The sequence below is a fragment of the Temnothorax curvispinosus genome, unplaced genomic scaffold, assembly GCF_003070985.1.
Source record: "Temnothorax curvispinosus isolate PA1 unplaced genomic scaffold, ASM307098v1 QBEX01013138.1, whole genome shotgun sequence".
In the NCBI taxonomy this organism is placed as follows: domain Eukaryota; kingdom Metazoa; phylum Arthropoda; class Insecta; order Hymenoptera; family Formicidae; genus Temnothorax; species Temnothorax curvispinosus.
In genome coordinates, this window is record NW_020222918.1 from 1,482,318 (window position 1) to 1,506,240 (window position 23,923).

General features: G+C 39.1%; 4 protein-coding genes across 11 annotated transcripts in view; 2 read left to right on the forward strand and 2 right to left on the reverse strand.

Moving 5' to 3' along the window:
* Positions 1-222: 222 nt before the first annotated feature.
* On the reverse strand, positions 223-4,287 carry LOC112463263 (rhoGEF domain-containing protein gxcI-like). Its single transcript, XM_025029548.1, has 6 exons — positions 3,961-4,287; positions 3,771-3,840; positions 2,793-3,043; positions 2,432-2,713; positions 2,081-2,291; positions 223-802 (listed from the first exon to the last, which is right to left on the reverse strand). The coding sequence occupies exons 2-5, from the start codon at positions 3,774-3,776 to the stop codon at positions 2,090-2,092; spliced, it is 741 nt and encodes a 246-aa protein (XP_024885316.1). The 5' UTR covers positions 3,777-3,840; positions 3,961-4,287; the 3' UTR covers positions 223-802; positions 2,081-2,089.
* A 3,757-nt stretch (positions 4,288-8,044) lies between these two features.
* Positions 8,045-11,024, forward strand: LOC112463261 (calcium release-activated calcium channel protein 1-like). Its single transcript, XM_025029546.1, has 2 exons — positions 8,045-8,913; positions 10,351-11,024. Exons 1-2 carry the CDS (start codon positions 8,293-8,295, stop codon positions 10,840-10,842), a joined length of 1,113 nt encoding a protein of 370 aa, XP_024885314.1. The 5' UTR covers positions 8,045-8,292; the 3' UTR covers positions 10,843-11,024.
* A 43-nt stretch (positions 11,025-11,067) lies between these two features.
* On the reverse strand, positions 11,068-17,387 carry LOC112463260 (signal peptide peptidase-like 3). Of its 2 annotated transcripts, none has more exons than XM_025029545.1 (7): positions 17,077-17,387; positions 16,223-16,292; positions 15,974-16,113; positions 15,540-15,856; positions 15,078-15,421; positions 14,408-14,833; positions 11,068-14,064 (listed from the first exon to the last, which is right to left on the reverse strand). In XM_025029545.1, exons 3-7 carry the CDS (start codon positions 16,000-16,002, stop codon positions 13,996-13,998), a joined length of 1,185 nt encoding a protein of 394 aa, XP_024885313.1. In that variant the 5' UTR covers positions 16,003-16,113; positions 16,223-16,292; positions 17,077-17,387; the 3' UTR covers positions 11,068-13,995. The 2 variants fall into 2 exon arrangements, with proteins under 2 accessions (XP_024885313.1, XP_024885311.1); XM_025029543.1 differs by having other exon boundaries at positions 15,974-16,116.
* Positions 17,388-18,818: 1,431 nt separating this feature from the next.
* The window catches only part of LOC112463258 (oxysterol-binding protein 1), a 16,081-nt gene continuing 10,976 nt past the window's right edge, over positions 18,819-23,923 (forward strand). For 2 of the 7 annotated variants that reach the window (XM_025029536.1, XM_025029537.1), the window contains exons 1-2: positions 18,819-19,468; positions 22,593-22,658. In XM_025029536.1, coding sequence (XP_024885304.1) covers positions 19,341-19,468; positions 22,593-22,658 — 194 coding nt within the window. In that variant the 5' untranslated portion in view covers positions 18,819-19,340. The remainder of the gene's footprint in view (positions 19,469-22,592; positions 22,659-23,923) is intronic. The other 5 variants (XM_025029541.1, XM_025029540.1, XM_025029539.1 and 2 more) reach the window with 4 other exon arrangements.

Genomic DNA, 23,923 nt, shown 5'->3' on the forward strand with positions numbered 1-23,923 from the left:
AAAGAGCTAATATCTGAATGATTCATTACCACTGATAAAAGTTAATCTAAAGATAATTTTGGCTAAACATCTTTTCTCAACGAACAATTAATGCTACCAAAAATGAGGCATATACTTGGAATTTAGATAAGGTAATTAATAACGGATAAAGTAATTAATAATGCAAACGTGTGTCAATTTGCTTGCTCTAAAATTGGAAAGGGTATTAAAATTCTGGTTGCAGTTTTAATACGTCATAATCGTATTTTAATGCAAAACTAGTACATACTAATACATACCCAACCATTCATAATAAACGCTCATTACATGTTATCACTTGTTATCCTCTCGTTTTAATAATCATTTCCCACTCACTCAACATTATGTGCAAAATATAAACTAAGAACTTGATAGCGATATATATATATATATAATTTATTTCCTCTATTCTAAGAATCTTTGTTCCGAGTCGCCGATTTTTCTCTAACTCAAGACTTCTTGCAGTGTTCTTCCATTACTAACATGAACAATTCTGAAAAAAGGACAAAACACAAAGGACATTTTGTGCTTGTGCCATTAATAAGAATAAAGATTGACGAAAAATCTCTGAATAAAGAAAATGCTCGGTCCCAATGATCTTAGAATAAACGAGATCAACTCCATTACAAACCTCTAGTAAAATCGTTTTATTATAAAAAAGTATGGAATTAAAAATGGCAAATATACAGAATATTCCAAATCCACTACATATCCTTTGATAAATTCTTCGACCAATTTGAAGCCAATCCTTTCTTGACAGTAACGTCTAGTCTAGATCAATCATCTGCAAATTATAAGTGATTGAGAAAAAGATTTCTTTGTGAAATAAATTTACGGGAACCAGATAGATAACAAAAATATATTCATCGTTTAAATTCAACTGGAATTTATTGTAAAAGAATTTTAAATTAAATTGTGAAATTTAATTAAAATGTATAAGTTAAAAGATTAGAAAGTTGTAATAAATGTACGATGACCTTCCTACACATCTTTGTCAAATTGGATTGTAAATTGGCCAAAAAATTTATCGTTAAAAGAATATTCACTTTTTTGGGACACCATATACAGGGTGTTTCAGAAGGTATGAAATAAACTTTAGGGGATGATAGGTCTCACCAAAAGAATCACTTTTTGTTAAGAAACCTGTGTTTTCTGACGCACCCTTGTTCGATCACCTGAATGGTGTACATCACTCCAGTCGACATTAGGGAGGAGTTAATTGAAAGGATCATTTGAGGCTTTTGATCAAATTACGAACAATATTGAAATGTTCCAAGCAGTAAGAAATTCCATGCTACACAGATATGATAAATATGATCAGGTACGAGGCAGGCACTTTGAACATTTCCTGTAATAAATGTGTAAATAAAATTTAAGAAACCAACAAAAAATACAAAAATATAATTAAAGACGCATGGACTAATATTTTTAGACATCACGCGCAATGCTATCGTGCGAGTCGCCTTCACAGGCGATCCGAATAAGGACGCGTCGGAGGATACGGGACGTTCCGGACGTTCCTTAACAAAAATTGATTCTTTTGGTAAGATCCACCATCCCTTAACGTTTGTTCCATATTTCTGAAACACCCTGTATACGCGTTCTATTCTCTTTAATTTTCAACATATTATTTCATTAAATATTGTAGTTATGTATATTTTCATAACAATAATAATTTTTCTTATATACTTATTACATAAATTATATAAATAAGAAATTATTACGAAATAATGCACAATAAAGTATACATATAATGAAAGAAATATATAGCATGTTTAAATAGCAAAATCATAACAAAGTACAATGAAGTGACATGAAATCCACAATTATCGAATGAACCGAATAAAAATAATATATTAGAGATGTGATTCAAACCCGCACAACATCACTCAAATTATTTATTACTTGATTATTATATAATAGAAAAAACCGCAGAACATATTTTATATCCCTTATCCTAATCTACATTTTGCAGATTATTGAAACTTTCTCCAATTCAGATTACAATATTTATATTTTTTTCATTCTCAATGTATATGGAGATGAAGTGAGCTGTACTAACCAGAGATCCTCATAATTCCATTGGCTCGAACGTTGATGTTGCATTGGATAATATGTTATTAAGATCGGGAATAGTGTCATTATTATTGTTGTTATTATTATTATTGTCGTCGGATGTATTCGGAATTGGCGTTGGAGTATTTCTCGTTGGCAGAACACGAAGATGCCTGTTTGGTGGTTCCCAAAGGACCAGAGCCATAGACGGCCTCTCTCTGAAAAAGAAAAAACAGACCAGATTTAGTTACTAAAATATAGTACTTTTATAAGTACTTTTATCAGTTTTTTTTCTGTCTTTCTCTCAAATAAATAAGCGTCATATTTTTATCAAATCATATAATTAATTTATATTTACAATTTAGATATAAGGGTCGACGGCAGAATTGGTTCCTCTTGCATTCGCTTGAGTTCCTCTGAAAGGACCAATCTTGGATGTAGCTCGCTCGTTTGTTCAGTATTTATTGCGTTCGTTGCATCGACATCTAGATCCATATCTAATTGCTTACGACAAGAAGACGATGGGTGAGCAGTAGAGGTCGACGGCACCGGATTATCAGATTCATAATTGGAACTAATGTGCAGATCTTTGAAATGTGCAGCTATTTTCTCTTCTGTTATAAACTGCTTTGTTTGACGCCTATTTGAGGAACAACACATCGTCAGGATTTTGCCACATAATCAATCGGTAGACGCATGTAAAGTGCACGGGTACTCACATATCTACAACGTCCGGCGCTTCTAATTTTCTCTTCTGATGGACTATCGGTCCAGAGCTGGTCTCTCCAGTGAACCTAACCAATTCCGAATGCTGCAACCCTGGTACGCTCCACGGAATGGTTATCGGCGGTACCTGCGGCGTTTGCATCCATGGTCCAATCTGCTGCTGTTGCTGCTGCGGATTCTGTTGGTTTATCATCTGTTGAAAGATGGACTGCGGCGTACACAAGTGTGCTCCGCCCATGGTATTCTGAGAAATGATAAACACGCAAATAAGAAATACATCGCATATAGTAACATGGAATTTTCTTTACAATATATATGACACCAATATATATGACAGTTTCAGTCACTTGCACTACTCTGCATTGATGCACGCTAAAGACTACTGTACATGAAATTATTTAATGAGAAAATCATAACAGAAATATCTCGACTTATGAAGTATCCAATATAAATAATATCACATTTTTAGCGGAACGTATATATTAAATATTTTATATTTTATTGATCAAAATACTTACATTACGCTTTCGCACATAGATATTTTCATATACAGTGGCCTTTGTAATATCTACTAAAACAAGATCGGTACATTTGCTAAAATTAGTTATGACAGAACCAATGTAACATCATCTTCTCAAATTTGCCAAAAAGAATTGAAGCCTTATTGTTTAATGGGACAAGGATATATCCAAAAAACCAATTGAAAATTAGAGCACGGGTCGGAGTATTACTAAAAATGCATTGTATAAAATTGACAGAAATTATTAGATTACGCCCGATGACTCAGAACCGTTTAATTAGGTCTGTTTTATATCGCCGCACTAAACTGCACTAGAACTTCCCTTCTCGCTTTCGCCAAATTGTGCAAACATATACCTATTTCACTTTAAGTACAAGAGAGCGTACGCTAGTTCAGCTGGTTCGGCAACAGAAAAACAGACCCCTCTTATTTTTTGTTCTGTATCACTCACTGTCATTTGGGATGTACCGGGCCGTACGTCTACTCGTGGGTCTCGTGGATCCAGGGTATCGCTCAATTACCTGCAGAAACGTCATATTAGCGTTAACGTCGGTTCACTATTTATAGAACTCGAAGGCTCGAAGGTAAATAAACGCTATGCTAAACGATTACAAATGAATCATCTCGATTTGGACGCTAACCTGTACGTCTCGGATCACGGACGAGCGTCGCGTCGTTGTGCCTCGTAATCGTATTCACTCTGAGAAGGCGTACAAAAGCGGTACCGTATACCGATTTAACGGGCGCTTCGCGTCTCGCTCTATAATCGCCGCGCCATGAGCCGAGAGGCTTCGCGGGACACCATATATATTTTCCCCAGAAAATTCGCGAAACTTCACGAACTCCTCTCCACTCCCCACCCGAACCTTTCCCCCGTACCGCAATGTTTATACAGCCGACTCCAATATCTCCAGTTGTGTTTGTGTTGGTTTGTAGGTTGTATTCCCCATCCTATTCTTAACCCTTCGGCTCCGTCAGCTGCTCTCCTACTTCTTCATACTCGCCACGTGACCACGCGTGCGCAGGACGGTAATTACTGTTGTGCCGGTTGTGCGCAGGATCAGTCTCGAACGATTCACGCGCACCGCGACGTTGTCACTCTGCGCATGCGTCGTCACGTGGAAAATGTTGGGTGGTGGGGTCAGCGGGTGAGGAACGGAAAGCGGGAAGAGGGGAAGTAGTTAAGAGCGGGGTGATATGAACAATGATACGGAGATTCTGGATTCGACTGTGATCGCGATGTGTTTTCATCTCTTCTATTCTGTAAAATTCTTTAGAACTGAACATTTGTTCGATTTTTGAAAAATTTTGAAAGATTTCTTCGTTAATCTTCAGTCTTCAGGCCCAAAACGATGTACTTTTCATGCTAGATTGCATATAAGCATTATTATTAGAGAAATGCGTCACATAACAAATTTTAAATAATATAATTTATTATTCGTTATTTATATGTGTACGTATAAATAATATGAATATAATATATGTATTATATTCATATTATGTAGAGTTTGATTCAAATCGCCCTAATGCGCATTTCTATCGATGCAGACAAATTAATCTCGGTTTAAATTACTTTTCATCTTTGTTCAATTCTTAGAATTGAAAGAAGATAAAAAGTAAGTTAACTTACATCGATAGAAATAGACATATATTGTGCAGATCTTATTATCGAATTTTCCTCGATAATAAAGAGATAAAATGTTCACTGCGTTCTTTCAATAATGCACATGTAATCATTAGGTGCGAAAAACACACTTCAGCTTTATTGTACGTACATGGCGTAAATTGTATCTGATCTAATGATGATAAGTCTCGTCAATTTTTTCATCAAACAATAGCAGAGATACGTCGAATTTACAGCGATAACAATAAAGCTAATAATATGGACAGCATTTATAAATGTTACGTAAAAAATAAAATCAAGAAGCATTCATAATTTACACATAATGTTATATAAGAGATTAAAGATTTGTGATGTATGTACAACTTGTATAATAAATATATGATTTTATATTACAAATATTTCTATATATTTCTTAATTATTTTATTTGTTACGAGTATATAATATTTTTATTCACATAATATTTATAATAATTCTAATATAAAATCATTAGCGATGCATTATACGCATATTTTGGTAAATAATATCACTAACTTATCAAATTAATTATTATTATTATACAATAAGTATCTACCTCTATATCACAGAATTAAAAGTTTGGAATTATTTCGGAAATATATATTTTATTTAGAAACTATTTAATTTAGAAATCACATCAACTGACCAAAACCATGGTCAAAATTAATAATGTCTCGATGATTGATCCGAAAAAGTGCTGTGTGAATCCGACAAACCAAGTTGGCTCACAGTTTTTCAATGTTCATATCGAAAAGACGTTGTATATTGCCAGTCACGGTCGATTTAAATTACTTTAATTGTTATTCTATATACTGGCGAAAGAAATTTATTATTCTGTATATTTTATTTATCGAAAAATATGTTTTATGCACGTACGAAACTCTGGCATAACAGAACATTTAATTCTGTCGCTCGTGTTATACCTATGATCTTGTCACGCGTATGTTACACGATTTTGTCAGCATTTTTGTCACGCAAATAGCCACGTAACTTTTATACACACGAAGGCACACAGATTGCGTAACTTGTTATGTTCTTCGGTTTCGCCAATAATTTTTATTTTATTACCAAACTATCCAAAGTTTTGGCATATATATGAATTACAGGATTTGCCGCTAAAAGTTTCAATATAGAGAACAAAAAAAACCCCCGACAATTCTAAAAATATTTGTAAACAACTTCGAACACATCGATGATTCTATATTGGAGTATATTTAATTAAGAGCGGAAACGTAAACACTTGCCACTTGTGAAAAAAATTTAATCAAGAAACGTCGTGCCATTGTGATATAAAAGCGTATGAACATAGCGAATTGCATTTTCGTTAATCGCCACGCTAAAACCAGTTTGATTGCAAAAGGTCGATGCGTGTGTGTGTGTGTGTGTGCGTGAAAGGCAGAGAATATCAGGGAAACCTTTCTCCTCGCGGGATACGATAATTTAACTTTGCGGAATGCTGACGCGTCGTATAAAATTATTCGCACAAATACTATATCGCGGTATTATATTGTCTCGCAGCTCGTTATCTGCGACGATCCTCGTACATTGGTATTAGAGAGAAACATGTTATATACTTCCGCAGGTACGCATTATATCACCGACATAGTTGCTACTTATCTGATTTTTCACGGATGGTAATTTATTATAATTGGACTGAAAAAATGATTGGAATAAAAATTAGCTTTGAAAAATCATTAAATCACTTAAGTTTTGTCGCTTCAAACTGATAATATTTCGAAATGAAATACGACATGTGTCCATATACTCAAATTATAAGTGATTGAAGAAGAGGCTCTTCACTGCCGGAAGAGCTAAATATAGAAATGTTTCAAAAGTACAAATAACAAAATCATATTCCACAATTAATTTAAAATGATGTTTTTTCTCCATACAATTTTATTTTAAAGTTGTGGAAATAAACGTTGAAAATTGATAAACTGATAAATGATCTTTTCTGAGATCATTGCTGAGGAAAGACCATGATTTCAGATTCCTCGAAGAATCAGTCATTAAAATTAAAATCGCGGAATCTACACTATAGAAGATATTCAGTAAAAGAAATCCGATGAAGGACAAATTTCGATTAATAATAATATTTTGATCTCTCTCCACACGTCGCACGACGACGACATGGAAGCACACGATGAGCAATCGGAATATCCTGCGTTAGATGAAAATAGACAAACGAGTCGACGCCGCTTGAATACAAAATTATCTTCGATAGTCGCGAGTTTTCATAATCGCGAGTTTTTTTATTTGCTAAAGCTTCGGTAATCCCCTCATGCAGCAAAAAAAAAAAAGGTAAAATGACTACTAAACTGACGTAGTCCGACGACTGTGTTATACAGGGTCTCCGCATATTCCGGCGATTACGTGCTAAACACATATGAAGTAACGTGGCATACAGGTGATTAATTCCGCCTGTCATATATAATGCAGGCTCCTCCATAAATAATACTGCCGTTTATTCCGCGCCATGCTTTTACGAGGACTGATTTGCAGTGTGTTGCAGACATGCGGTTGAAGCAAATTCGAGGACAATAAGGAAGCGATAAAACTTTAATATAATTGCGCTTTATCTTCCGCCATGAACGATTTATCGTTTCGCAATTCGCCACATTGTTCGGCGTACTTGTTTCGTTGCGATCGCCTTATCGCCAATGGACAAGAAAAACAAACGTCATTGGCCGCAACATTGGTCTCTAGGCGAAGCACGTGAGAGGTGAATCGCGCATCGCCACACAATCGCACATGGATACGCGCGGGAGGCCACACGGCCAGTTATTATGTCGCAGATATGGCTCGAAGGTAATTAATACTATTATTATGATTCAGACAAGTACGTCATGTCCGTACTTTGGCTAGGCGATCCTTCAGTCTTCGGTCGGAGCTCCAGTGCACAGCCTCGCGGCCGCTCCGCGTCTTCCGTCATCCGTGCACACATGCATCCCACCGTCGCGTGTTTCCCCGACGCTTTGAGCACCGTCCTGAGAGATAGCAACGTGTCGCTTGTGGCCGGCGATACAGCGACGTGGTAGTCCAATATAGCGCTCCTGACTGTGCGATTCCACGGCGATAATAAGCCGCAGCTGTTGGCGATGTCGAGGCGATTAATTTATAATCCAAATGATTGCGCGATCGCATACGGAACTTTATGCGAATAGTAGAAGTGAATTGTGCGTGTAATATACCTTGACATACCTGCGTGTCCCGAGTATCCGAATTCGTTTAACACCTCGTCGGAAGTGGCAGAGACGAACAATGCGCCGAATGCGTAAACATTCAAAGAGATAGTCCGTGGGATTTCCTTGTTGTACAAACTCCTACCGCTGAATGGGGAGAGTCCGGAGAGTCAATCAAGAGATGAGTGCCTCCGTCGACTGCATCCAGGGCGAGAAAACGCCGAGTGCGAGATTAAACGCGAGTACCACGACGCTCAGCGATATGGGGGAGGACGTGAAAGGTAGCAAATTCAACAAGTCAACGCAGAGCGATATCTCGCTATCGGCGTGGAGGCTCCCTTGTGGCGGGCAGAGATCCAGGCCAGTGTCCTTGTACCTGCCGACGAAGCAGATCCCGATGAGCGAGTCGAGCTTAAGCTCCACGCACAGCTCCAGAAGCACGTTATACCCCGTTCAGAGCGAGATTGTCTTATCAGCTAGAAGCAGGCACAACAATAATAGATACGTGTCGCTGGACATGAGATCGATCAACAATCTTCCGTATCCTAATCCGCATTCCAACAGCCACATTTTAGGCAATAGTACACCGTACACGTGTTGCTGTACGTGCACGGGCTCGCCGCCGCGGCCGCCTCCGCCGGCACCGTTCTCGCAAACTGAAAGCGACGATCAGGACGGGGCCGAGAGTCTCTCGTGGAGAAGGCTTCACATGAGCAGGGCGAAGCTGAAAGCAACTGCAACCACATCTGAGCTTCTTAGTGGATTTGCAATGGTAAGCGTAATAATAATTAATATTAAACATGATTTTTCAAGTTTAAAAATCTTTATGGTTTTTTTTTGTTTGTGTCTATTTCAAAACTTTTTGAGCATCAACATAATGTGCTTACTATCGAAGATGTAAGAATACGAGTGCCAAGATGCAAAAAAATTTTGCTTGATCACGCTCGTGATTGTTCGTCAGTTATTTGAAGTAGAAAAAAATCAAAGCAAAATGCTTTTTGGTTCTCCACGAGCGTGTTCGTCATCCGTATCGCTATGACTGTTGCGATCATAAAAATAACAAACTTCGAAAAAGAAACTCGTACTTATACTGTTTATTTGCTTTTATAAAAATGTTGAGGTAATTAAGTCGTGAATCGATAGGAAGATGAAAGATGAACGTTTTACATTATAATGAAGTTTGAAACCAATCGAACAATCTGATGTTTTTACGTGTACGGACGGATCTATTCAGGTTTAATATTTTAATAAGTTTTTTCATACTTACGCTTTATCAGTTATTACAAGGCTATGCAGATATCCTCTTTTACATCCTCCTATGATAAAATTTTTTACTTCCTCTTTCGACTCTGGCCTTCTTCATCACATCAATCTTCTCGAATCACTTGATTATCGAATTACATGTTTATAACTTTGTCAATTTCATGAATGTTATAAGAAATATTTTTTAAATATATTTTTTTAAGCATTAAAACTGGAAGAAAATGCCTAAAAATAAATGAAAAATTTAAAAATAAGAAATTTATTTATGCATGAAAGAGTTTAAATGTTTTAGGATCTATATTTATAAAACAACAAACCAATATTATGCATATACTGAATTATATTAAAATTAACATATTAAGTGTGATTTACATGAATTGGAAAATATACAATCTAAGAAAAAACAAAATAAAAAAACTAAATATTCTAAAAAGAAACGTGAATATCTAATAATTATTTATATTAATCTGTATACCTATTTTTTAAATACATATACATAGCTTACTTCAAGTTCAGAACAAATTTTTTTTACGTTTGTAAGGATTTCTTGATTTGTATAAAGCCTTTTTATTTGAAATAAAATTAAATATTTCATGTCCGTGCAAATAATTTGGTTCAATTAATGGCGGTAACGTGTAACTTTTCTTGTTTATATGTAACAAGCAAGAAATATTTATAATCGGTCATGATATTTTGAAAGTCATTTAAATGGAACTGTTTTCTTGGAAATCTCCATAGCGGGTTGTACGCGATTACACAACGTTTCCTGAAAATGGTTAAATTGACGTCGACGACAATTCTATGTAATCTTCATGCACATCTGTGGTTATATAAGACAGATATCACTTTCTTTAATCCGCTTCACTTCTCGCGATATCTAACGTAAACATCTTCTAACGTTGCTGACGATTTTAGTAAACTGCATTTCGCTATTTTTATTTTTTAGGTGGCGATGGTGGAATTGCAAATAAATGAACCGACGGCGGTGCCGGAATGGCTGTTTGTAATGTTCGCCGTCTGTACTACCTTCTTGGTATCGGTGCACATTTTCGCGTTGATGATCAGCACGTATCTTTTACCTAATATCGAGGCCATAAGTAAACTTCAAGTTTCGCGTCTCATAACGGAGTCGCCCCACGAGAGGATGCGCGGTTTCATCGAATTGGCCTGGGCATTTTCCACGATACTGGGACTGTTTCTCTTTCTAGTAGAGGTGGCTATTCTCTGCTGGGTTAAGTTCTGGGACTACTCCTTTACCGCCGCCACTGCCAGCACCGTGATAGTCATTCCCGTGCTCATAGTATTCGTCGCCTTCGCCGTTCACTTTTATCACTCCTTGGTAGTTTACAAGTGTGAAAGCGTGGTGTCGGACATGAAAGATTTGGAGAGTATAAAAAGGAACTTGGACAATGTGACGATAGGGCAAACTAACGTGTAAGCTCGAGACAATAATACAAATCTGTAATGTATAAAAATGATTATTCTAAACGAAAGGGAATCCATTGAAGTTTAGGCTAATGTGAATAAGAATTATATCGTATAATTTCCATCGAAATATAAATTAATTTATGGCAGGTAGAAATACTCAGGTTTCAAATAGGTGCGGCTCTACTAAAATAAATCTTTAATGACAGTGAGTGACATAAGAAAAGAACACTATGTGTGGATTTGTTATCAATAGCTTTACTTTTCAAACGCGACCATATGAAAATGGCCAGGTTTTATTATATATAAAAATGTACATAGCTGTACACATGCAAGTCGAGAATTGCAACGGTACAAGCAAGTGCTCTTTAGTATATTACCTATATAATATCCAGCATTTAATAATATTTGTGTGTATACGGTTTAACTCTTGATTTTTATTTAAACCTGTTCCTTGATCATTCTGTCACTATCATACGTCATATCTCTAATATATAGTATCTGTTCTTTTTTTATCGCGTCACTTAGTTTGTGGAAAAACTGAAGGACAGTCGAGTACTTATTTTATGTACATTTTCCTGAAATTTACATAATTTTTCTAGTCAATAAATAAATCGTTAGAGTTTAGGATGTCCAGCAAAAAACATGGTTTAATATTTATATTAGAAAAAGAAAATAAGTATTATAATTAATGTACCTCTCATTTTTGCCATAAACTAAGTTGTAATCTTATTATAAACGATTTCTATAATTATTATGCCTTATAACTTCTTTTGTACAAAAACACTCATCGATCGAAGGAGTCGTTGTAAGCAAAACGGGGAAATACACAATTACTTTAGTACAACAAAAGTATTATGTGATACCTCTTGCGATATAAATTATAAATTATATTGCACTAATCTATGTCCGAAAACTTGAACGTTTCCTTAAAGATACACGCTACGTCGTATTCAAAATTCATTGCATTCGATTATTTGCTTAATAAGCAAAAATCTCTTTATAGAGGCATTACGTAGATCTTACTGTGAAGTTTACCTCTCGAGATTATTCGTATGTACATTGGAAGAGAAAAACAAATTCGAAATGTACATTATAAAAATATAAATGTCATGTTGCAGTGTACGTAACTTGGATAGGAATAAAAAAAGAAAGAAAAATACTGAGAAATAAATTGGTAATTTGAGCATTAGTCACGGTTGAAAACTACTCTTTAAGAAAATATATAAATTGGTTTAAAATTGATTAAAACCATTTTACAAACGTATTTTCGTAATTTTCGGAAAAAGTAATGGAAGTAAAATATATTTGATTACTTAATTTATGTGGTTATTATAAAAAAAAAAATGGTTCGGTTGACATTGCATATGATAATGACGGAGAATAAATTGCTTGTGCTATGGACAGGTAGGCAAATGAAGAACGAGGTAATATTAAAAACATAACTATTATAAAGTTAACGAGACGAAATGCCTTCTGTTTATAAGAGAAAATTTAGATTTTGTTTTTCTACATTAACATACATGTGTATGATGTTATTAATATACACAGATTAAGTTAATTCAAAATGCCGAATACTTCACCTTCCCTATTATATTTTTCTATCAAACTGAAAAAATACTATTTAAAAAAAACCTATGATAATGTTTATCCGAAGAACCATAAATTATGAAAGATTGTTCTGATGTACGTATATAGTTTAATTCGCTGAGTATAACGATATAAAAAAATGATTCAGGCAATCGTTAAATGTGTAATTGAATTGTGATTATGAGTTTTACGTAACCTATTATAAGAAACAAATATGAAAGTCGTTATAATTCCACCTCTCTTAGATACATAGTATTGTATTATATTAGAATATATTATGTTATATTTTTCATTAATCTCTACGATATTATAGATATTGATCTAAGAGAATGGTAGAATGGAAAAACTCGTTTATCTTTCAGAAGAGTTACTTAATAAATTGGCTTTGATACATATTATCTTCAGTCTTGTCTTTAAATAAACATATAAAGTCTTTCGGATGGCCTATCCATAGCAAGAGCTCGTTTAGAAAGCCTTTTTTTTTGTTGAAACAAACCTTCCTGTGATTATCAATTATCTTTAACAACGCAATTTCGTACTTCACCTCCTACTTACATATTGAGAATGACAATGAACTATACTTCCGAAATAGATATGACTTATTAACAAGTAGCAAAACAAAACGTGATATCGAAAAGCGTGCCGTTGATTATCGCAAAACTTCGTGCCCCCTTAAAAGTTTACGAAAATGATAATAAATATATACATTTACTTTTAGTATTACTACTTTGCTCAGCGTTAAACCAACTTTAAAACAAAGTCACAACCTACACATATATGTGTATTGGATTCTTATCTAAATATTCAAACAGTTTATAAATTATCCTATTCATAGCTACACATTCGCAAGTAATTCGATTCTGATTGAGTATAGTGAACCAAAATAGCGAACTAAAAATGCGATGAGTCTTGCCAGTCATTTGTAACTGAATTTTGTGGGAGTAATATTTAGTTCTCTATTTTTTTTTTGTTCGATCAAAAGTAAATATTTTGAGAATATTTTATTTCTTACGATGACTCTATAGTAGAAGTAAGACCTTCCTTCATTCGTTAAATTAACCACGTGATACATAGTCTTTAGTTATTACTTATTAGCTCGAAATGACGATAATTATCGGTTGTATCATCTACTGTGCACAATGTCTATCCATATACTCAACATCAAGTTAAGACACAGAAAGAATGCCAATAATATACGTGTTATTTGGCATTCCAGAAATATTCTCAGAGACTTTTTCGTCCTCTATCGTTTCGGTAAAAAGTTCTTTGCACCGCTAACATTACATTCGTGACATTATATTACATTTAAATTATTTATGCGGTATAATGTATTTTTACATGTATTTCTGCATCGCAAATAATCATAATTGATCCTTAGATCTGATTTATTCTCTGTATGTCATATTGACTTTAAAAAAGAATGCGAATGAATTGCGCACATGTGTGTATGTGTAGAAAAAATTACTTACATTAAATGACATTGATGAAAATAAAAATGTGAAGTTATATGACGGTGAATCTCATGCAAGAATTTTGCCTCCAATGCAACACAATATATAAAGACCCATGACTCTTGTCAAACGTCCATGTGTTTAGAAGGTTGTTGAGATATGAATGGTTCACTCCACATCCGACGCAAATCTCCCTGAAAGTAAACAATTTAAATGTAAATATAAAATGTATTTTACTTTGTACATCATTCTATACGTAATATATTATCCACAATGCTCTATAAAGCAAAGTATTACTAAAGATTTAGTTTTTATAATTGTAATAGAATTCAATACAATTTTTAAAATTATTTTTTAATGTTATTAAAAAATATTTTAGATCATGCTTTATGCTGACATGAATTCTCTTTGTCCAGTTTAGAATCGACTTTTTTTTAAACAAAAGTATGAAGGAGTATTTCTTGCAAGTTTCTATAATTTGCTTAACATTAAATAAAATTCAAGTCGTTAGAATATATACAAGAAACATAACGGTACCTTCAGATACGCCATCGTGAGTAACGGCAACAAAGTGAAGGGCACAAGGTACAATAAGGCAGGCTGCGCAGCTTTGAACACCTCAGAGCTTACAGTGGCGGTAAGTAGACCAAGAAAATAACCGATCAAGGAGCAATGAAAATAGCTAATTCGGCTCAAGTGGCGCGGCGGTGGTACTCCAGTTTCACAGCCGCCGGGCAATAGCTGAGTTTTTTTATATGCGTCGTATCGCAAGACAAAACAGAGCAGAAGACCCGGCATGACTACATCGCCGAGGCCCAACATCGAAAAGTGTCCCGCTTGATGCATCGATGGGAAAACCAGTTTTCCAGGTAAAGGTAGTTTCGGCGCGGCTCTCGCCACGCCGCCTAAGTGTAATCTTCTAGCCACGAGACTTACTGGATTATCCGCAGGCCTAGTTGCTACCTGTGATGATAACAGATACAACATACATATACGATATTATCATTAAATATGTGATATTGTATAATAAAGTAACCTCTATAAATAAATTTTGTAGATACATTGTACAATTCAATTTGCTCTTATTTTACAATGCATCATCGTGAAAAAAATACTGTAGGCAAAATAACCGTCACAAATTTGTTTGAAAAGAATGCGACATGTTCTTTATCACATATAACGCCTTTATAAGATTTGCAAAACTTACCTTAACCATTACGTTTGTGCTGAATATGTAGGACGAAAAGAAAACCCAGAAGACATCGTAAATCAGCAGTCCGGTTAACAACAATGTGGATACCTTGAGACTAGGTAGTCGAACAAATGCGATAAATGCCACGCACAAGCCCATACCCATCGCATCCATCAGTAGCCAGTGTCCGGTCAAGACCCAGATGCATACTATACTCACACTGAGCGAAAACGAGAGTAATTCCGCACCGGTGAATCTCCCGCAGACACCGAAAGATATTTTGTTACCATCGGAACACGGTCTAATGATATACTGACACATGGGCAATAAAAGAAACGCCAATGCAACCGTAGCTATAACTGCAAGAAGATATACAATTTATGTTAAATATAACACAGTGTCATACCAAGTGCTCTGCATCAAAGTTATATCGTTACGATGCAGTTTATTCTAAATCGAATTTGTTACCAAACGTACTGGCTGTACAGATTGCGAGAAGCATCTGCATACTGTCGAAAAAGAAAAACATGACGAGTAGAGAAATGGAAGCACCGAGAGGTAGACAGAGAGCATGCATCGTATCGAGAGTTTGGACTCTTCCCCCGTTAGCGCCGTCCGGGTTACCGGCGCTGGTGTTGCTCGTAATCCCAGTCAATAAATTACTACGTTCCTTCTCCTTTTCTCTTTCCCTCGCCTCCTGCTCCATGTTTAGAGATCGGAAACTACCGTAAACTATCAGTAGAATTGATATTAGGAAAGTGGATATCCTGGATGAATCCATTATGGAATAAGCCCTGCAACGAGTCACAAACAGCGGTGATTGACAAGCGTGTAATTAACAACATTTGCACGTAACTTGCAGAAAAATAATGTATATAGGTATCAAAATGCGAGCTGCGACATGCACTAACCACTGGTAGTCGACTTGATACGTGGCCATGTTTAAGAATGCCTGGCCGCAGCACTCAGCGCTATGCGAGGACACCTCCTGACATTTAGATGTCCGTTGTTGCAGTGCTTCTTACTCGCACTAACCTATATCAGAGATCATCTGCTACAAGAAGAGAGAAAAAAAGAAATGGAATAGCATTAACCCTGATCAAAACCGACGACGGTCATCGGTCGTCGACCGTCGGAACGTGAGAATCGGGAAAACTTACCTGGTGTCCCTCGAGTTCAGCATTATTGGCGAATTTGGAATTAGGCCTGCGAAAACCTCCGGGTCACCCTCTTAAGCGGCGCGACGTTAAGGAAATAAAAGAGATTCTAGGGTGAGCTTACGGTGCGGACGGCGCGGCGCAGCGAGGAGGATCGAGGACGAGCTGCTCGGCGCAACGCGCAACGGGACGAACGAACGACATCGCGGGCGACTCGGGTCTAGCGCGACACCATCGCGCGACTAGGAGGCGGCGATCGTCGTGGACCGTCGTGAACCGTGACCGCCTCCGCGTCGGCTCCTGGGCATCTCCCGCGGCCGCGCCACCACTTTCCAACTTTCGCCAGGCCGAGGACGAGCGAGAAACGGGGGCCGACGGAGACGCGGAGCGCGCGGATCGACTCGTCCGGGACGCGACGCGCGAACGCACGGACGCCGTGTCGAGACGACGGCGACGACGACGCCGTACGATCGGAACGCCAAAGCACTGCGTGCGCGCTCTCTCTCTCTCTCTCTCTCTCTCTATCTCTCTGTCTCTCTCCGTTCGGCGCACGTAGCACAGCTGATCGCGGCTATTTACGCATCCGAGCGCCGCGCGGCCGCTCCCGTGCGGACGGAACGCAGGGCCGTTCGTATCGCACCACGGACGACGTTCACCATTTTGGTAAACACACGGGTCACGTGATCCCCCGCTGGACCCTGGGTCCCGAGCCCCGAGGCCCCTCCGAGAGAGGTTTCGCTCCTACTCCCCTTTTACCCCAGAAAACTGCTCGCGCGCAGCTCGCGCTCGCCCTCGCGACTCTCGCGACCGAGAATAATTCTCGCCGCGACACGACACACGCGACACGCGTCTCTCACCTGGGCGATCCAACGTCTGGGCCCGTCGCGGAATCGCGCATCACCTCATCGGCTCACCGCGAGCTGTCCCAAGTCCTAAGAGCGACGCGAAAACGGGACCGTACGAGGACCGAGGACGAGGAGTACGAGGACACGCTGAATGAATATCTCGTCGTCGGCGCGCGCGTGAGAGCGGTGTCGCGACCACCACGACACGGCCGCCGTCCCGCCGTACCGCTGACCGCACCACGATTGCCACGATGAGAACTACTGCGCGGAGTGCGCACTGCGCGGGTCAACCGCTTGGCTCCAAGCTCGAACGGGCGCAGGGCGCAGCCAGGTCTGCACTGCACTCCTGCTCCTGCCTGTCGCGAGCGCGTCTACCGGGTGACCCGGGTGTACTGGAATACGCGTCGCCTCGCAGGCCTCGCAGCCGCCGCGCGATCGCTAATTCGTTCGACGTTCGACACGAGGAAACGGAACAACATTTCACCCGTCTTTCCGGAACTTCCATTTCCTCTTTCTCAGGATTGTCTAGATTCATAAAGCTCAATTTAGACCATTTAGACGAGCGACAATTCGCGATAGAAAATATGACGCGTTTTAATTTAAGTTCGTTTTATGCCATGAATTTTATTGACACATATTTATATACTTTAATATATATTGTATATATGTGTGTAGTTTTATTCTTCACAATTGTTTTTTTTTTTATATCGCATGGCGTGTAAAATGGCTCTCTGAAATTCAAATTTGAAAGTATCAGGGATAATTGTAGGGAGAAATTATTTGGAGTGTAAACAATATAACGCAAGCTTTTTAGTGATTAAAAGTTTATCTTATAATAAATTATATATTTTATTATCTTACTTATTGTTAGTAATTTATGTGAAATTATCTTGACAAATTACGATATTAAAGCAGCAATACATTTTTGATGTTATTAATAATAAATGCAATTTAAGATAAAAAGAATGAAAATAAATAAGTCGATTTATATTATTTATAAATATGTAAAAATGTTATAAATGTGTGAAATCTTTCTAAAATTCAAAGATTTAAGTAAAATTCCGGACATATTGAACTTATTCCTGATTAGCGAATTTCCGTGTTGGACCGAACATGGCAGAATTAACCGCCATATTTAAAGACGGAAAATGAATTTGCAGACACTAAATGACAAACTTACAGGTTTATTGACACATCGACAAAGTATTTACATACATGTACTATTAAGTACTGTTTTAAAGTTGCATGGATGGTTAATTTATAACGCAATATTAATTTAATGTTTTATTATATTGTTTAGACGTTTCGATATTTACTGTCAGTATTGAAAATTTATTGCGTACCAAACTATAGATTTTCAGTACTAACAGTGAATATATATGGGAACACAGCTATAGAATCTAATGCTATACAGTCTCTGAAGGGTTTCTGAATTTTTACTACAGGATACGCAGCTTATATTCGTATACAGTCAACAATAATTGTCAACGTATAGTCAAGAATCTGCAGTATTGTAATTCGCTTATGATTGGCGTGTCGTGTGTACAGTCAGGAGCGAAAATAACGTTCAGGGATGTAGCGAGAAGAACCGTATCCCCGAGCTTCCCTGTCTCCTCTAGTTGGCCAACCGCTGAAAGAGGAAAGAGAAGGTGTGGCGAAGAGGGGAGAAAGCGCTACAAGTGCAATTCCATTCGGTGTATGTAGTAGACCGGTGTATGTAGTAGTATGTGTACATACATGCATACGCACACACGGCACACAAATCATGAGCGCGTTACATCAGTGACGACGGTAACAAAGGTTAGGTGAGCCGTCAGTGAGGAACGTGGCGAGTCCGAGTGGCGTGTGAGTCGTGGCGCCGTACGCCAAGGAGAAGCGAGGTGTTCCGTCGCCGAAAAGAAGAAGATCCGCACCAGCGGATCGCCTCCAGCGATCACCTTGACGCCGTCATCGCCTGTCATTCGACCACTAATCCCACGTACACCGCGTCTGTGTTCGTTGCGTGCTCGACGGCCGACGAGAACGAGACGGAACGGAGACGGCAAAGAGACTACGCGAGGGGGGAGGTGACCAACCCCCTTCACTCTCCCGCTCCTCACTCTCTGTCAGTCAGTCAGTCTCTCCTCTCAGGCCTCCTTCCACGTCCACGAGGAATTACCAAAATGGTGGCGCGGTACAACGCGGGTGATGTGTAGGCAGACCGCGGCTCGCATCGCGTTCGTTTCAGGGAGGTGCGAGGTACGCGAGCGCAACTGCGCGAGGCCGACGACGGCAGCATGGGCGACCCGAAGAGCCAGCACGGCGCGCAGGAGATGAAAGGCTGGCTTTTCAAATGGACGAATTACCTGAAAGGTTACCAACGGAGATGGTTCGTCCTGTCAAACGGCCTCCTGTCGTACTACAGGTAGTTTCCTACGTGTCGTCGGACCCGCGGACGTCGTCGTCGCCGACGTCGAACCCGGTCGCGATCTCCCCGCGTCTCGCCAACCGTCGCGGGACGTTTCTCGCTCACGCTGTGTTTTTTAACGGCCCGATCGATCTCTCGACGTCGTGTCGCGTCGTCCTCGCGGCACGCGATCCCCGTCGTCCTCGACGGCGATCAACCCGGAGAGAAGAGAGGGGAAAAAAACAAAAAAGAAAAGGGAGAACCCGAAGGTGCGACACGGAGCTGCTCTCTGTCGAGCGTCGCGCGATTAGGTTATGTGCGCGGTGACAGAACTCTTTTGCGATCTCGCTCCCGGGTCAAAAATAGCCTGGCAACAGCTGTCACGCGTATTCGCGGTATCGTCTACGCGACGGGGCGGGGGCGAGCGCGGGAGGGGACGATACCGTGCGATTTATGCGCTCTAATGCAAATAGTTTGCGCGCGTTGTTAATTCGGGCGAATTCGCGGGTATATCTGTCAGGGTCTCTGCTCTGCGCCGTACAGAACCGTTAAAAAGAGAGATAAGAAAACAGACTTCGCTTCTTATCCGCGGCGTGTGTCGGCCCGAGGGACGCGCCGCGGGGAAACAGCTCCCTGTCACTCCTTTCCCCCCCGAGGGTTCACTCTCGTCGTATCCACACCACCGCGTGACATCGTAGTCTCTAGTTCTAAGAGAACCTGACGTCAGGGGACGCGAGAGAAAGTATCGGATGAGAAACATTTAGACGCCTTTAGAGAGAGAGAGAGCGCGCATATTCACGTAATACCGCAGGCTTTGTGCGATTTCTCAATGGCGTAATTTGCGCGAATCTGGTTTATCCAAGTCTTAATGCCGAATTGGAATCACGTTTACTCGAATTGCACGATAAACGTTCACCTCCAGCTTTAACCTGAATTCTCGCGGTGCCGTCGTCAGCGCGTTAACGCGCGGGACAGAGCGACGAGCGGTCTCGACGATTACATAAAAGCGTGACAAAACTCCTTGCGGATGACACGGATAATATTGCGTATGACTCGCTTAAGTCTTATACGGTCTGCAGGATACGTCGCGAAGCGCGCGGGGATCGGTAGGAGGGATCCTCGACGAGTCTGGAGTCGAGTCTTCTTGGAGACAGCTTACTCGAAGAGGAACGTCCCAAACTCAAACTTGTGGATAATATTAAACCAAATCGGAAACTTTTACTTCGCCAGTAAATGATTAACGATAAGGATTTTTTTATTCAACCTAGCTCTGGCTATCTTTTTCGCTGCAACAAATATTCTACAGTGGTTCTAATATGTATATAAGGATGCTTATGTATATTAGCATCAAAGTTTCATCGATTGAGAAAGATCAAAACAGAGTCGAAACGTGATGATTATAACCCTCAAAGGACTCCGTCGGGTCGTTTTCGTCCACCCGAAAAATACTGAAACTCATTTTTTATATTTATTATGAATTAAAAAAAAAATCACTTTTTTTTTTTCAATTTCTTTATGCTAATAACTAAAAAAAAACTATTAAAGAAAAAAAATTTTAGAAACCAACATTACAGCTTAAAAGAGGAAAGTTCAAAGAATATCCATGAATTTTGCGGAATTTTTTGAATGATATTTAATATTATTAATATTTAATATATAAGTCGAAAGGCAAAAAGGACCCGACGGAGTACTTTTAAGGTGCCAAAAAGCAGAGTCTTTTGAGGGATAATTAATAAAAATAGTTAGGTCGAATAAACAAATCCTCACGGGAATATCAAGTTGAAGAATTATTCGAGATTGACTATGCAATCGTTCCAACACTGAGAAAAAAAAATCGTAGATTCAAAGAAATATTATTTGATTCAACTAAATGCAGTGGTCACGGGCTGTCAAGCTAACATTTGTTAATTCAAAAAATATTATATTTAAATAGATTCAGAATTTCTTGATATTACTCACGTATATTTGATTTAAATATATTAATATTTGCATTAAACAAATCACTACAACTAAACGAGTTTAGTCAAATTTACAACATTTTTTTCTCAGTGAAGCGTCAAACATTCGCGTTACAAGGATTTTCTATGTACTTATTATAGGTCTATTCGTTTTAGCTGAACTTGTTGCGCGGTTCATCTTTCCTCTTTTTCTTTTCACGTTGCAGAGAAAAAAAGAAAAAAGATGAACCGTACAAGAAGTTCAGCCAAAACGAACAGGCCTATTATCCTGAGAGAGAATGACGTTTCTGAAAACGATACAATCCTATTGGAGACCCTCGCCTTCGACGACGCATCGGAGGGAGTTTATCACGTTCAGGATATCTGCACGTCTTTCGTTTTTAAATCTCCTGCGAGACTCTCTACGCCCTGGATTCGCTTATGGCGCTTCGTAGTTCGCAATACGACAACATCCGTCACCTTAGCCGGCTAAACTTTTACGCGAATCTCGCTGCGGGAACCCCCGGATTGTAATTAATAGCAGAACGAAAGACTCGTTACGACACGAGAGCGCAAACAGCCCCCGGACCGTCTGTAATCTCGCGGTCTCCCTCGTTATCTCCGCAAGTAGAGCAGCCGCGTTTCTCCGACAAACGATTGCGCACCGGCTTCCTAGAACAACGTTTTCTTTTCTCATTTTTTTTTTTATTTGCTCATTTTTAACACTCCGCTTGGCACAGTTTGTGTGATTTGAGTTTGCAACGCCTCCACCGAGGATTGTTTCACTTGGTACGTGTTTCACGGGCACCGCCGGCGTATATATATATACGAATTTTATTCCCGTGTTGTATGCCGTGAGGCTTCTTCTCGCACAGTATTTACGACACGCGTTAATAGCATGCAAAAGTCCACAGCAGCGCTCGCGTTTACGAACCGAGTGAACTTTTTATTGTCTCGCGTCACTCGCCGACGCGTTTACCGGTTTCCTTTTTTTTTTTTTATCTTCCTCTCGATCTCGCGAACTTGGAGCGACTCGACAAAGTGAAAAGATTGCCCGTACATACTCTTGTCGATTTCTTGCGGTAAATGACAAAAAAAAAAAGAAAAGAAAGACGAGGAGAGAACGAAATATCTCGAGTCAATAAGCACTTGCACACAGTGTTACACAATGTGAACGGGGTCTATTTGTTTTATGGATTGTTTAGGGCTGAACCAACAGGGGGGCCAAAGATATCATCGCGACGCAAGCGGAGGGCTGGCAGAGCCTCCGAGTAAGTAAAAAAAAAAAAACAAAAACAAAAAAAAAAGCAAAATCAAAAAAAGATAAAATTGAAATCGCATCCCGATTTCCCCCTACCCCTCTCCGCGAGTTTGTAATTAAAAAACTGTCCCCTAAGGACGTTTGTTCCCATCTCTCATTTTTTTTAACTCTTTTAGAAGTGGATACTCGATCACATACATACACATACACATCACGTACCCACATACCGCACACACATTACGTATATATAACTCTACATTTTTCCGTGCAATTTTAACTTATCGATGGCCCTAATAAAAGAAAAAAATCTCATCCGCTTTCTCCACCTACCTGTAACATGTCGGCGGTTACATCACGTGTATCAGCTGTACGTGTGGAGTCTGGAAATTAAACGTGCCCTTCTCGTACCGCTAAACCGTGTGCTAAACGTAACACTTGATATTCTCCATCGTCCTTTTCTCTCACTCACTCTCTCTTTCTCTTTCTCTGTTCTTTATTTCTCTGTTTCTCTGTCTTTTATGTGTGTGTGTGTGTACATAATGCAGCCGCGCGCAATGAGACGTACCGCTTCTTTATGTCGTGTCCTTTATTGTGCCGGTTACGTTCGTCTCGATCCATCGTCTACTTTTGTTCACTTTTCTAGCGGTTTCTCACGCAGTGTAACGGTCGTTGTCGGATCGGCGAGATAGCTGTCTACCGGTATCTCTGATGATTAGACGGTTTTGTTTTGTTTTTTTTTCTTATTCTTTCAGGCGGACGCTCGAAAGTAGCAGAAGAAAATTATCCGCGGGTCACAGTTTTACGTTTTCTCCCGTTCTCCGAGTGCGATCGACGAAACGGAAGATTTCGTAATGTTCTCTCTGTCTGAATGACTTCCTCCTTTCCTCTCGATTAAACATAATTTCCTTGTTTTCTTTCCAGTTACGGAGACTTCCTGTCGCCTAAATTTCCCTTCACGCACCAGGATACAACTCGGCGCGAGATTTATCGACGTACAGGGTGCTTCCTTTCAGCCGCGGATTTTTACATAAATTTTTACGTTCTGTTTCTCCTCAATGAAAATATGAATGCTGGCTGGATAGACGGATGCCATGCATGGATGCGCGTTTCGATATATCCGATAAGTGAAAGTTTAATCCGAGTACGCCGAAGAATCTGCGGCTTGAAGGAGAAGTGTATCGTCGGGACACCCTGTATATAAATATCGTGGATACCGCGGAGTTGAAAAAATCGGGTCAACGTATCTACGCTGAATAAAATGAATTTTATCAGCAG

Coding starts and splice junctions, on each gene's coding strand:
- LOC112463260 (XM_025029545.1), bottom strand. CDS start 16,002: ATGGCCACGTATCAAGTCGACTACCAGTG. Junction 15,857..15,973: donor TATCAAGTCGACTACCAGTG/GTTAGTGCATGT, acceptor GACTCGTTGCAG/GGCTTATTCCATAATGGATT. Junction 15,422..15,539: donor TCTCGCAATCTGTACAGCCA/GTACGTTTGGTA, acceptor ATCTTCTTGCAG/TTATAGCTACGGTTGCATTG.
- LOC112463261 (XM_025029546.1), top strand. CDS start 8,293: ATGGGGAGAGTCCGGAGAGTCAATCAAGAGATGAGTGCCTCCGTCGAC. Junction 8,914..10,350: donor TTCTTAGTGGATTTGCAATG/GTAAGCGTAATA, acceptor TTTATTTTTTAG/GTGGCGATGGTGGAATTGCA.
- LOC112463263 (XM_025029548.1), bottom strand. Junction 2,714..2,792: donor GCGCCGGACGTTGTAGATAT/GTGAGTACCCGT, acceptor TTCCTCAAATAG/GCGTCAAACAAAGCAGTTTA. Junction 2,292..2,431: donor TCGACCCTTATATCTAAATT/GTAAATATAAAT, acceptor TTTCTTTTTCAG/AGAGAGGCCGTCTATGGCTC.